The sequence below is a fragment of the Choristoneura fumiferana genome, chromosome Z, assembly GCF_025370935.1.
Source record: "Choristoneura fumiferana chromosome Z, NRCan_CFum_1, whole genome shotgun sequence".
NCBI classification, from domain to species: Eukaryota; Metazoa; Arthropoda; class Insecta; order Lepidoptera; family Tortricidae; genus Choristoneura; species Choristoneura fumiferana.
The window spans coordinates 5,074,358-5,087,563 of NC_133472.1; the positions used below are offsets into that span (position 1 = coordinate 5,074,358).

The 13,206-nt window shown below is 38.2% G+C and overlaps 2 protein-coding genes across 10 annotated transcripts in view; both read left to right on the forward strand.

The window, feature by feature from the left end:
• Positions 1-5,322, forward strand: part of LOC141438830 (uncharacterized) — a 40,844-nt gene extending 35,522 nt beyond the window's left edge. For both annotated transcript variants that reach the window (XM_074102887.1, XM_074102957.1), the window contains exons 15-16: positions 3,668-3,867; positions 5,044-5,322. In XM_074102887.1, the coding sequence (XP_073958988.1) occupies positions 3,668-3,867; positions 5,044-5,227 (384 nt within the window). In that variant the 3' untranslated portion in view covers positions 5,228-5,322. The remainder of the gene's footprint in view (positions 1-3,667; positions 3,868-5,043) is intronic.
• LOC141438953 (uncharacterized) overlaps positions 5,239-13,206 on the forward strand; it is a 36,654-nt gene continuing 28,686 nt past the window's right edge. For 5 of the 8 annotated variants that reach the window (XM_074103591.1, XM_074103512.1, XM_074103070.1 and 2 more), the window contains exons 1-4: positions 5,239-6,008; positions 6,242-6,312; positions 9,214-9,341; positions 10,836-10,974. In XM_074103591.1, the coding sequence (XP_073959692.1) occupies positions 5,337-6,008; positions 6,242-6,312; positions 9,214-9,341; positions 10,836-10,974 (1,010 nt within the window). In that variant the 5' untranslated portion in view covers positions 5,239-5,336. The remainder of the gene's footprint in view (positions 6,009-6,241; positions 6,313-9,213; positions 9,342-10,835; positions 10,975-13,206) is intronic. The other 3 variants (XM_074103210.1, XM_074103349.1, XM_074103428.1) reach the window with 3 other exon arrangements.

A 13,206-nucleotide genomic window follows, 5' to 3' on the forward strand; every position in this document is an offset into this window, starting at 1 on the left:
AAGTCATTGATATCTTAGCTGGCCAAAGACCACTGGTAACTAATTGCTTATCTAGATATTGAGATGAGAATGAGATGAAAACTGTGAAAAAAACGTGCATGCGAATTATCTAGATATTGAGATGAAATGAAAACTGTAAAAAAATGTGCATGCGAATTAGGTTTCAGTTTAATTTTGGTATTAAGTGATCGCAATTTAATGCAACTCAAAATTATACCAACAAGATATTTGGTTACCTATTTTGTTTTTAGGGAAAAGTTAGTTAGTGTAAGATATCTCATGATTTTTATAAAATACGGTTACGACCGCGAATTTCATTCTTAATACATAGATATATTTAATTAATATTTGATACTTAATTTTAATATTCGATAAAATAACAACGGGTTATTGAATCTTGTGTATGCATGTTTTGACGACCGGATGACCAAGTGGTTAGAGAACCTGACTACAAAGTTTGACGTCCCTTGTTCGATTCCCGGCCGGGGCAGATATTTGTATGAATAATACGAATGTTTGTTCTCGGATCATAGATGTTTAATATGTAAATATTTAATTATGTTTATCCGTTGCCTAGTATCCATAGTACAAACTTAGTTTGGGACTAGGTCAATGAGGGCTATCGTTTTTTTGTCTTTCTAGATGGCGCCACTATTGCGTGAGGTTTTTAAGTGTGGCTTTCAAAGTCTGTTATTACGGGCGTGAAAACAATGTTTAGATTAAAATCATATTTAATATACTTTAAAACCGTACCATTAAAATATTGAGCAAGTTTATGTTCGGAAAAAAAAGGAAGACAAAAGTTTCCGAAAGGCAAAACTGTCTCAAAACACAGACAATCATTGCCCCGTAACGCATAATGGCCATAATTAATTTCAGGTAATGCAAAATATTCACAAAATTATTCTAATTATAAATAAACCCGCGTAGCTCACCCAAGAACTATGATATTTGACATTCGGACACCTCACGCTACACTAGCGCCTCTAGCGGCGAATTCATACGCGATAGCCCTCATTGGTGTCAAGTGTCCCATGATATGATATTTATTTATTTATTTATGTCCAGATCCTTTTAGTTTTATGCGCCTATTGTGCCCAGCTGTACGATGAGCCGGATGAAAAAAGGTCGAGGAAGAGATGGATTAAGAATCGACAACACTTACTGATTGTTATGTTAAACTAAATATTATAGATCAACATATCCTTACTGGTATTCATAAGAATATGTTTTCAAAAATTTACAAGAACAATTTCGTACTTAGTTTAGAGTAAAAATTATAGCTAAATTATAGGGGCACAACGATAGCGTGTTTTAAACTTGCCGGCGCCATCTATGATCGGAATAACGAACTGATTAAAGGGATTAATATTATTTGATTTGCGTCCCACTAATATTTCGATTTATATTCGAAAGTTTGTGTGTAACTTCTTTACGTCTAAACCGCTGAACCGATAAAGATGAAATTCGGTATTTCAGATAGTTTGAGACCCGGGAAAAGACGGATGATAATAATTTTTATCCCGGAAACTTGCATATACTATTCTAAGCAGCGAAGCCGCGGGCAACAGCTAGTTAGGGTTCCGGAGCCAAAATGGCAGAAACGGAACCCATATAGTTTCGCCATGTCTGTCTGTCTGTCTGTCTGTCTGTCCGTCCGCGGCTTTGCTCAGGGACTATCAATGCTAGAAAGCTGTAATTTTGCACGGATATTTGTGTAAACTATGCTGACAAAATGGTATAATAACATAAAAAAAAAAAATTTAGGGTAGGTATCTCCCATAGACTTAAAGTGGGGGTGATTTTTTTTACTCGTTTAACCCTATGGTGTGGGGTATCGTTGAATAGGTTTTTTAAAACCATTAGGGTTTGCTAAGACGATTTTTCGATTCAGTGATGTTTTTGCGAAGTATTCAACTTTAAAGTGCAAATTTTCATTAAAATCGGGCGTCCCCCCTCTCTAAAATCTAAACTGGTGGGTGGAAAAATTTGAAAAAATTCAGAATGGTAGTAAGTACTTATATCAAACTTTCAAGGAAAACTATAACGGTTAAGTTTGCTTGAGAATTATTAGTAGTTTAAGAGTAAATAGCAGCCTAAGGACTGACTGACTTATAGATCAACGCACAGCCCAAACCACTGGGGCTAGAAACTTGAAATTTGGAATATATGTTCCTTAATAGATGTAGACGCGCACTAAAAAGGATTTTTCGAAATTCCTACGGGATAGAAATAAATTAAATAAATTTCGGAGCTGATTTAAGAAATTCTTACATATTATGTAATATGACTATACCCAAATGACAAAGGCTACTTTTTCTTCGGGAAATTATTAAATTCCCATGGGATAGAAAAAACTGAATGCAACTTCGGGGATGATTTTAAAAATTCTTTCACCAATAGAAAGCTACACTATTCCTCATTAGTATAGACTACTCTTCTTCGGGAAAATGCTAAATTCCCGCGGGATAGAAGTAAGTGAATTCAACATCGGGTCTGATTTTAGAAGTTCTTTCAACAAAAGTAAGCTACAGTATTCCTGATTGACATAGGATACGTTTTTCTGGGAAAATGAAAAAATCCCGCGGGATAGAAATAAGTAAATTCAACTTTGGCACTGCTTTTAAAAATTCTTTCATATGATATAGTATGACTATCCTCGATTGACATAGTCCTCTTTTTTTTTTCGGAAAATCCAAAATTCCCATGGGATAGAAAAAACTGAATTCAACTTCAGAGCTGATTTTAAAAATTCTTCCACTAATATAAAGCTACACTATTGCTGATTGGTATAGATTACTCTTATAATATATTAGCGAATAAAGGCCGAAGAAGAGATGGATTAAGAATCGACAACACTACGGACCATGGTAATACGCACCTCTAAGACAACACTAAAGATTTCCTGGAAGAAATCCCTTTAAAAGATACGTTTGTTTATCTACATGTTTGTTCTCTTTTAATCCATGCATTCTCCCTTTTAATTCCACGTGCTTTGTTCAGTAAAGACTTATTAACCTTAGATTTTTTTTTTTCCCGGCAGTCTGCTTCAATACTAAGTCCAATAATCTTAGGAGGAATATTCTTTACGAGTATAACATAGCCGTGGTGGCCTAGTGGTTTGACCTATCGCCTCTCAAGCAGAGGGTCGTGGGTTCAAACCCCGGCTCGCACCTCTGAGTTTTTCCAAATTCATGTGCGGAATTACATTTGAAATTTACCACGAGCTTTGCGGTGAAGGAAAACATCGTGAGGAAACCTGCACAAATCTGCGAAGAAATTCAATGGTGTGTGTGAAGTTCCCAATCCGCACTGGGCCCGCGTGGGAACTATGGCCCAAGCCCTCTTGTTCTGAGAGGAGGCCTGTGCCCAGCAGTGTGACGTATATAGGCTGGGATGATGATGATGAACCTTAGATTACTTTGTTAAATAGTAGTTGCAGACATCTGGGGGTCGGAGACCTGGTGACCTGACACACAGGTCCTTCCTAGTTCGGGCACCAGTCTCTGCCACACGGGTCTGACTGTAATTGTAACTAAGTTCAATACTGATGTTGTAACCGGTGGTGGAGAAATAAATAAATATTATTATTATTATTCGTAAATGCCTCGCCTCGGTCACCGAATAACTTTACTAGTCAAGCAGCTTGACGGACGTTCCTTTTCAGATCACTGTGCGAACCAGTCCAGTGGTAGTCGACACTATACCGGTCTGCCGACAGTGCCACAAGAAGTGTATGTCCAAACCGAACAGCCCCCTCATCTCCCAGAAGGAACCCCCCGCCACCCTGAGACCAAAAGAGGTGTCCCCAGTGAACTCCTCCAACAGAAGCTCGACTAGCACGTGCAGTGCCAACTGTGGTAACAGGTATAGTAAATAAGTTTTGGATAAAAAAAATACTATAAGCTTTTTTCGCTCACTGTACTGTACTTGCATTAACTATCCAACCTACATATTAATGAGCTGCCATACCGTTGCTTAAAAAACGGAGACGGTACGGAATCGCAGTGACGCACCATATGCGCACCGTTTAAATTTTTAATTTTTAAAATACGCAAACGGTGCGGAATCGCAGTGACGTGCCGTAAACGTCACGAGTTTTCTTCGATAAAGTCCTGACGTTTACGGCGCGTCACTGCGATTCCGTATTTTAAGCAGCGGTGTGGAGAGCATGCGATGAAAAAACTCGACTGCCTTAAAAATACTAAAAAGAAGAAAATAAGTCTAGTGGGCTAGATCTTTGTTTAGATTGTTTAAATGGGTCCCGACTGTTGAACTTTAAGTTAGCTTCTAAACTAAGATCTAGCCCACTAGACTTATTTTCTTCTTTTTAGTATTTTTTAAGGCAGTCGGGTTTTTTTGATTTTTTTAATTTATTGTTTTATTTCACACTTTTTTAATAGTTCTGTGAAAATGGTAGATTATAACTTTTATAACCCATATATATTTAGAATGGGCGTATTATCACCTTTCATTTGATACCCTACTCGATAGGTTTGAATAAAAATAAGTTTTTGAAAACTTACAATTTGACGTCAAAAATCCGCCATTTTAATTTTTCAACAATTTCATGTACCCAGTGTCACTCGCATCATCAATACGAATCCAATGACGTATCATTTATAAAAATCGGTCCAGCCGTTGAGTAGTTACGAGAGGACATTGGAATAGACATACATACATACATACGCGTTAAACACATAACCCTCCTTCTTCGCAGTCGGGTAAAAACGGTGCGCATGCGGTGCGTCACTGCGATTCCGTGCCGTCACCGTTTTTTAAGCAGCTGTGTGGCTGCTCCTTTAAATTTCAAATCAATCCGACCACACTGAAAGTAGTTCTAAGTTATAGGCCCTAAGTTCCCAACGTCAAGCGATTGCGTAGTTCGGTTACTTTTCTATCTTTTTCTTATTTCTTGCTTCTTCTTCTTGTCCTGCATAATAATATATTAAACATTGAATTAAAATACATAACTGGCGCTGAATTTTTTTTAATGTTTCCCATAGTATTAGAATTAAAGACTAATAATCAATTGTTTTTCAGGAAACCGAAGAATTTCTCGCATTTAGAACGTAAAGGTGCTATGAGGATACGTCCCGAAGATGCTCCCAAAGCCGCCCTGAGAGTCATAGACTCAATAGAACAAAGTCAAAGAATGCTGAAATCTACGTCCTACGAATTAAAAACTGACTCCCCTATACTAAGTAGATGTATGCACTCGACATAACAAGAGTCAGTTGGAATTAAGGAAGGACACATCGATAAGGTCGCCTAGTCCTTCCTCTAGTTCTAGGAATAATAGTCCCTTGTCAACTAGTCATACTACCTGTAGCTCCATGGTGTTCAATTCTAGCTCTAACGATTTAAGAATGTCTAATTCTAATATATCTAATCAAGTCCAATGTGTCATAGCTCAAGAGAAGTATCTAAATGAGATTAAGTGCGTTGAAAGCGTAACGCTATCTAAAACTAGAAATGGCAATGCTAACAATCCTTCGCCAGGGAGTATAAGAAAAGAACAAATCACGCGACAAAAGGCTGAAAATGTGCTAAATAAAGTCCTAGGTATGAACATAATAACTAAGAGAGAAAACGTTGGTACGTGTCTGAAAACATCGTCGGTGTTTCTGGACGATGATTCGATACATGAAGATGACGACGAGAACTTCAAGGTTGAAAGAGGTTTGAGGAGATCGCCTAGGATGGGTATCTCAGCTGTGACAAAGATGAATGGTGACATAAATAAAAAGACTGAAGACGTTAACGCGAACAAATGCAATGATGCTGCGTCTGACGATGATTTAGAGCTAGGGCCTCTAATGTTGATGGGTTTGTCTGCGATCAATCCGGCAGCTCATCTGATGAGGGTTGAGCCCTTCAAAGGCGCCTCGGTGACGAGTCTGAACGTGAACTCGAGACCTGGAAGCCTTGGTTCTATCAAGTCAGAGTCGCCTGTGAACATTTCAGTGGTGCCACCAACACCGGACTACAATTCCGTTGATAAGACTGTAAGTTACCTAAAAGTAAAGTTACTGGAAAAGTATCAAGTCTCTGATAAATGCAAACAAATGTCGAAGTCAAAGTAAAAAAATTGTAGATGACTTAAAGAGAACAAACGGTAGATAGGAGTTAGAATATATCGAGTCAAGATACTACAGTCTGCAACAATTCGCGAAGTTCTTTTATAACCATACTTATGGTTGGATGTTTAATTCCAATAACAATGTGAATTTCTTTTCAGGATGCCCTTGTAGACGAGTCCCCAGATTCCCCGGACGTGCTAGAAGATCTCCCCTATGTTTCCCTTAAGAGGTCTGTTACGCCCCATGGTCGGAGCCATTACGCACTATCGACTTTCAGACACAACGCAATTGTCATTACATTCTTACATTCCACAGATCAAAGAAAAGCATGCATATCATGTTAACATAACAGAGTTTATAGACAGCGCTCTGGCTCTTACCCTTCATCAAGGTATAGCAAGATTGTATACAGTGTACCGGCAGCCAGGCTTTTTTAAGGGAGGTTATAGTTACGTATTTCTGCAACTTAACCATGTCATTAATTTAATCATAATTTAATAAACTAAAATTCAGACTATGTCAACCTTCCATTCCAACAAAATAATTACCAGCAATGTATAGCAAAGTAAATTGACAACTTAGTGTAAATGACAACCGACAGATACTTTGATTTTTACTTGTCAATTTACTTTGCTTTACATTGCTGGGAATTATAATTTTGTTAAAAAGTTAACAAAGTCTGAATTTTAGTTTATTAATTAAATTTATGTCACGGTTAAGTTACAGAAATATGTTACTTTAACCTCCCTTTAAAAAGGCCTGGCTGCCAGTAACACACTGTACAGCACTCTCGTGCCTCTCAAAAGGTGCATCATTTATTTTGCACTGGAAACTGGAAAATCCCGCCCTTTGCCATTTGACGCCTAGAGTGGCCCCCTATTCTTGTTCTAGGTACCCTAGGGCTTGCGTTGTCTATAGAGTTTTAAGGTGTTTAAAGTATGTTTTTTTTTCGACTGGATGGCAAACGAGCAAGTGCGTCTCCTGATGGTAAGAGATCACCACCGCCCATAGCGCGTTGCCAACCTAGAGGCCTAAGATTGGATACCTCAAGTGCCAGTAATTTCGGACCAGAGACAATATCGGTTTTTCATTCACTTGTAAACCATTGAGACTCAGCTCTGAGAAATAAACGTCGTGGTACCAATTTCGACGATTCAGTTTAGGTGCCTAAATTGAACTGCTCTGCGTTTGGATCGTTTATGAAAAGATCATGGTAGGCCCCCAGCTCAAACTCAAACCTATCAAATACACAAAGACATCAATAGATATTCCGCTACAACGAACATTTTTGACCAGCTATGGTCACAAAATTAAAGGCTGACCAGGAATATAAAAAAAAGATGACGCGAGGGCAGCACTTCTACGTTTTATATTGCAACATTCTTTAACCTACCCGTCATTGACAACGGTGTCGGTGATGTTGTTTAAAGGAATATTTTCTAATCCCTCGGACTTTTTCTATGAAAAATACTTTTATACATTGTAATTTATTTTCCTTCCAAGGCTATGGATAATCTTCGGCATCTTAACGCGCAAAAATACAAAATAACACTTTAAAATACCGCGCGCAAACAACGTTAAACTTTGACAGCAATAGACAGATGACATTTGAATTTAGTGTTACCAGTGCAAGAAATTAGTTCTATTGGTTTTCCGCAATATGGCCAGGTTTTTTATAATTCTGGTCAGCTTTTATAGTGACCAATCAGAATTTGAGAAACCAACAGTAGCATCTAATGACATTATACCTACTAATGAATACATCGTGCTTATTGGATCTATTTCCAACCGCAAAACAGAACAAAGAGATAGTATAGATCTAGAGGGAGTGACTTCAAATTTGAAAAACGTAGTAAATCTCACATATTATAAATTATTATGTATATAGGTGTTGGACGCATGCCTGCACATGTCATACATTGTTGGCTATACAGGGTGGTTCATTTAGATCGGTCAGTATGGGGAAGTATGAAACTATAAGACATACGAAGATCTGTTCTTAGGAACCATGTCGTCGCTTTTAATAACAAGAAAAACTGCAATTATAAATTTAAAAAAACTTGTACTCAACTCGGGAATCGAACCCGGACGTTTTGAAAAAAAAACCTAACATTAATAAAGAATATGAAAACATTGCATTTTATATTCATACTAGATATCGTGTTTCATACTCGTAGTAACATTTTTTCCTTATGACCTACACTATCGATATCCAAATAGAAATAATGTAAGTTTTTTTTCAAAACGACCGGGTTCGATTCCCGTACTGAGAACAAGTTATTTTTTAATGTTTGAATTCAGTTTTTCTTGTTACTAAAATCGATGACATGGTTCCTGAGAACAGATCTTCGTATGTCTTTTAGTTTCCGACTTTCCCATACTGACCGATCTATATGGGCCACCCTGTATAACCAATAATTCTTTGCTTTCTTTGATTTCTAATCCAAAACAAACATGTTTGTCCCATGAAGACCATTAACAGTCATCTGTCACCTTCGCAATGAACTAGAAATGCGCATCAGTCGCTTCAGCATCGTTTTTATTTTTGTTTTATTATTTCTTTCCTTTCGTTTATTTTTCTTTCATACTTCCACATTGTTATCATTATGTTCTTTCGGAATGAGGGCTATCGCGTATGACTTAGCCGCTAGAGGCGCTAGTGTAGCGTGAGGTCTCCGAAATGTCAAATCTCATAGTTTTTGGGTGAGCTACGCGGGTTTATTTAGAATTAGAATAATTTTGTGAATATATTGCATTACCTGAAATTAATTATGGCAATTATGCGTTACGGGGCAATGAATGTCTGTCATTGGAGACAGTTTGTCTTTCGGCAACTTTTGTCCTCCCTTTTTTCCGAACAAAACGTGTATTAAATATGATTTTAATCTAAAGTTTGTTTTCACGCCCGTAATAACAGACTTTGAAAGCCACACTTAAAACCTCACGCAACAGTGGCGCCATCTAGAAAGACAAAAAACGATAGCCCTCATTATACAAATGGTTATCATAGTGGCATCTTTCAATCGATCACAATCTTAATAGTAAATTTGCGCTTGCACTATAGTCATAAGTGCGTAATGGCAGTCACATGTTCCATTCATTTAACCGCTCTACGTCCAGCTTCATTTAGATCCAGTAACATTGATTTTAGGTACGGAACCATGTCGAGCCTAGAAAGGTTGCCGTCTGATGAGACTGATGATGGCAACGTAAGACTGACGACCTTGGAGCCAGAGCCTTCTAGACCTTATAACACAGGTGATTCTATCACTGTTCTTATAGTAGTGCCACAAGAGTTGAAGCGAATGATTGATTACGCACAGCTACGAAAAGAACTGATTGGACAAAAGGAGAATGAATGAATCAAAATCCTGCTGTTATTACACGATATGTTCTTGTGTGCGTGACTTCAAATCTGGTGGCACTAGCTATACGTATAAGTATTTCAATCATTCGCCAAGTTCATTTCATTCATTCACTTATGTTATTAATATCTTTGGTTACACTGCTGTCTTTTATTAATTTATTACCTTTTATTATACTTTATTTTTTATTCGTGTTTTTTATTCAATTCGTCTAATCTCATCAAAACAAATCCTTACTCCATTTTTTGCGGACGCCTTTTTGAAATAATACTAAAAGCTGTCCAGCCCTTTAGGCAACACAGAGGTTGAAAGAAATAGAATATTCGCTTCTTTCCTGCTCCTTCAAGCAGTTGGGTAAAAAACCATGCTTAATCAATATTAGGCTTGTATTAAAGGTACAGTCAACAATTATGATTCATCGGCCGCCATGGAACCTTATCATAGTAAATAGGTAATTTTGTTTATCTATAACATTATTTATCGAATGACATTGATTACGTCACGGTTCTGTGGTGGTCTAGGAATGAAATTGGTTGACTAAGTATACAGGTCTATACACAAGAGTTGGCACGAATGGATTAACTGAGTGAATGATGATGCACAGAAAAACTAGAAAAATAAGACCAGCACTGGGAATCGAACCCAGGTCCTCGGCATTCCGTGCCACGTGCTATACCGCTACACCACTGGTGGACAACGGTACAGACACGAATTTCTCCTATGCACCACTTATCTTAGCTGGTTTGTTTCTTATTTAGCCACTTAAGCAGTGACGCTAGCGACATCTATACCGTAGCCCTCATCGAGAAAGTTTCGGCATTCCATTGGAACTAACCGCTCACCCGGACAAGAGATATCGTTATTAAGCAATCAAATTAAAATTGGTTTTTTGGAATGCCGAAAGTTGCTCGATGAGGGCTACGGTATACTTACCCCCTTATTCATAAAACTTAACAAGCCTATGTTAACTAACAAATGCTTTGTCCCTTTCTAACAAATACAGATGTCGAAGTGACAGATAAGGACAAACGAATTTTAGCGGCATTTTAACTAAAATAGGTTTGATTGTCGTTTATGAATAAGGGGGTTAGTATATGCTATATTTCAGTTTGTATTTTCAATTTAGGTTTTACGGGATGACAGTAAAAGTAAAAATTTGAAATTGAAATAAAAAATACAAAACGATTCCAAAAACCAATCTTTATCTACGTGTTACCTATTTGAATACACTTCACACAAATGTGAAAATGTCACGCATATATCATTTTCCTAAAAAATGTCTAAGACATTACTTTCGTTCAATCCATTCATGCCAGCTCTTCTGAATCGACCTGTATTTAATTAAAGGTGTACTTAACTACTTATGTACTTAATAAACATTGTATAGTATCCGGTGCAGCAGGAGGCATCATGGGCTGGACGGCGCGCGCTGGTTCCTTCGTGGTCGAGAAGATGAACATCTTTAGTTACACCGAAAGCGTGCCCAACACGTCGCTTGCGCAGAAACAACCGTCTTTCTTAGAAAGGTAAGTGTTGGGTCGGATTATTACTGTTGGAGTTTTTTTAACAACGCTTATCCAATATTGCAACAGTCTTAGCTCCAGTGCACAAATTCGTACGAAACCTTCCGTAAGTCCAACGTGTTTAATTTACAAAATACGTTGCCTATACAACGAATGGGTTGACTTTCCTTTGTATATCATGGACTAAAACATGTCATTTTTGTTTTTCTTATGTTTGATCATTTTTTTAAATTAAGCACTGGCCACTTTTTGTCAAATTGCAAGAAATTAAAATTTTTGGGAAGGTTGTTCTGAATACAGACTCAACCGAAAATCTTTTTAATTTCTAATAACTCATAAGCCGAGTATCCATTAGAGCAGCCTCAGGCCGAGCACCGCGAGCCGAGCCATATTTTGTCGGTTTTTTGGCCGTGCTCAAAGGAGCCTCAGTCTGAGCCGTGCCTTTGGCAGCGTCTCCACTTGCGCGGCCTCGGAGCGAGGCAGCCGCTCGGCCCGAGGCTGCCTCAAGTGGATACGCGGCTTTAAGAAAATAGCAACTACATTTTTAAGACTTAAATGCCATCTTCACTTAAAAAGACCTGTGGCCGTATTGTGTAAAGCCGAGTTTAAACTTGCAAGAAAAATCGCGCAAGTATCATTACCTTGCGGCGCTCGATTGACCACTACAAACTCGTTGGCTTTACGGCCTCGCAATGTAATGCAACTTGCAATTTTTTTCTTGCAAGTCTAAACATGGCTTAACGCTCTGGCACTCGCGATCGCATTCGCCATCTCTTTTTAACCTCAATCATTCCGTGGGACAGAAAGAAGCGGTGAAATTATGGTGATTCCGAGTGCTTTAGACAATAAGGCCTCTGCTTTTCCAAAAGGAAGCTTGAATTCATGCTGTGGTATTCTCCAATTGTTTTTTAGGGTTCCGTACCCAAACGGTAAAAACGGAAACCCTATTACTAAGACTTTTTTTATACCACGTCGGTGGCAAACAAGCATGCGGCCCGCCTGATGTTAAGCAGTTACCGCCACCTAGGAACGCTTGCAACACCCGAAGTATCACTCGCGCGTTGCCGACCCTGCATAAACCTTGTTATACCCCTTTTGAAGACCTCCATTGCTGTCCGTCCGTCCGTCTGTCACCAGGCTGTATCCTATGACCCGTGATAGTTGACATTTTCACGGATTATGTATAACTGTGGCCGCTATAACAACAATTACTAAAAAGAGAATTAAATAAATATTTGAGGGGGAAATTAAATTTAGTATCTTCAAACCTTGTATAGTGAAGATCATACAATAGAAAGATTTATTTTATTCCATTTCTCATTCCCATGAAACAAAAGTGATTTATTTGCCGTTTTTTAGCTAATGTCTAATGAATGTTGTATAGATGGTACGGGACCCTTCGTGCGCGAGCCCGGCTCGCACTTGGCCGCTTTTTTCTTTCGTTTAATGGCATTTGTGTTTTAGGTTTTTGTTTATGAGAATACTCGTATTTGGGATTGAACTGTTATATAACTTATATACTTGTGTGTCTACGGTGTACTTCTTGTTTATTAACTTTCTCTTCGTTTAACAAATAGGTGGAAATCAGGCGCTGATTTTAAATGGATAAGTATGTGAATCCATTATTTGAGTGAATCTACTATTTTTATACTTAGAACCTTTGAATAGTAGTCATTTTGCTGTTAAATACAGTCAGCCATGATTTAGATATAATTACAGATGTAATGAACAATGTTATGTCGTCGGTTTCACTCGAAAACAACAACTCACGAAGTTCCAATTAATTACGATCAATATTGATTTATTTATGCATAAATCGGAAAGATCGAGCTGGGGTTCTACTACGAAATTCGAAAATCAAAGTTCGTATCGTACCATCCTTCTCACTCTCGTATTAACTAACATTATTTTTATTTAGCAGGTGGTAGGACCTTGTGCAAGGTCCGCCCGGATTGCTACCACCATCTTACTCGCTAATCCTGCCGTGAAGCAGCAGTGCTTGCACTGTTGTGTTTCGGCGTGGAGAGTAAGACAGCCGGTGAAATTACTGGCATTTGAGGTATCCCATCTTAGGCCTCTAGGTTGGCGACGCATCTGCAATACCCCTGGTGTTGCAGATGTTTATGGGCGGTGGTGATCTCTTACCATCAGGAGACCCACTTGCTCTTTTGCCATCCAGTCAAATAAAAAAAAAACATTAGCGACAGCAGGACGGCAAGATACGAAGTTCGAATT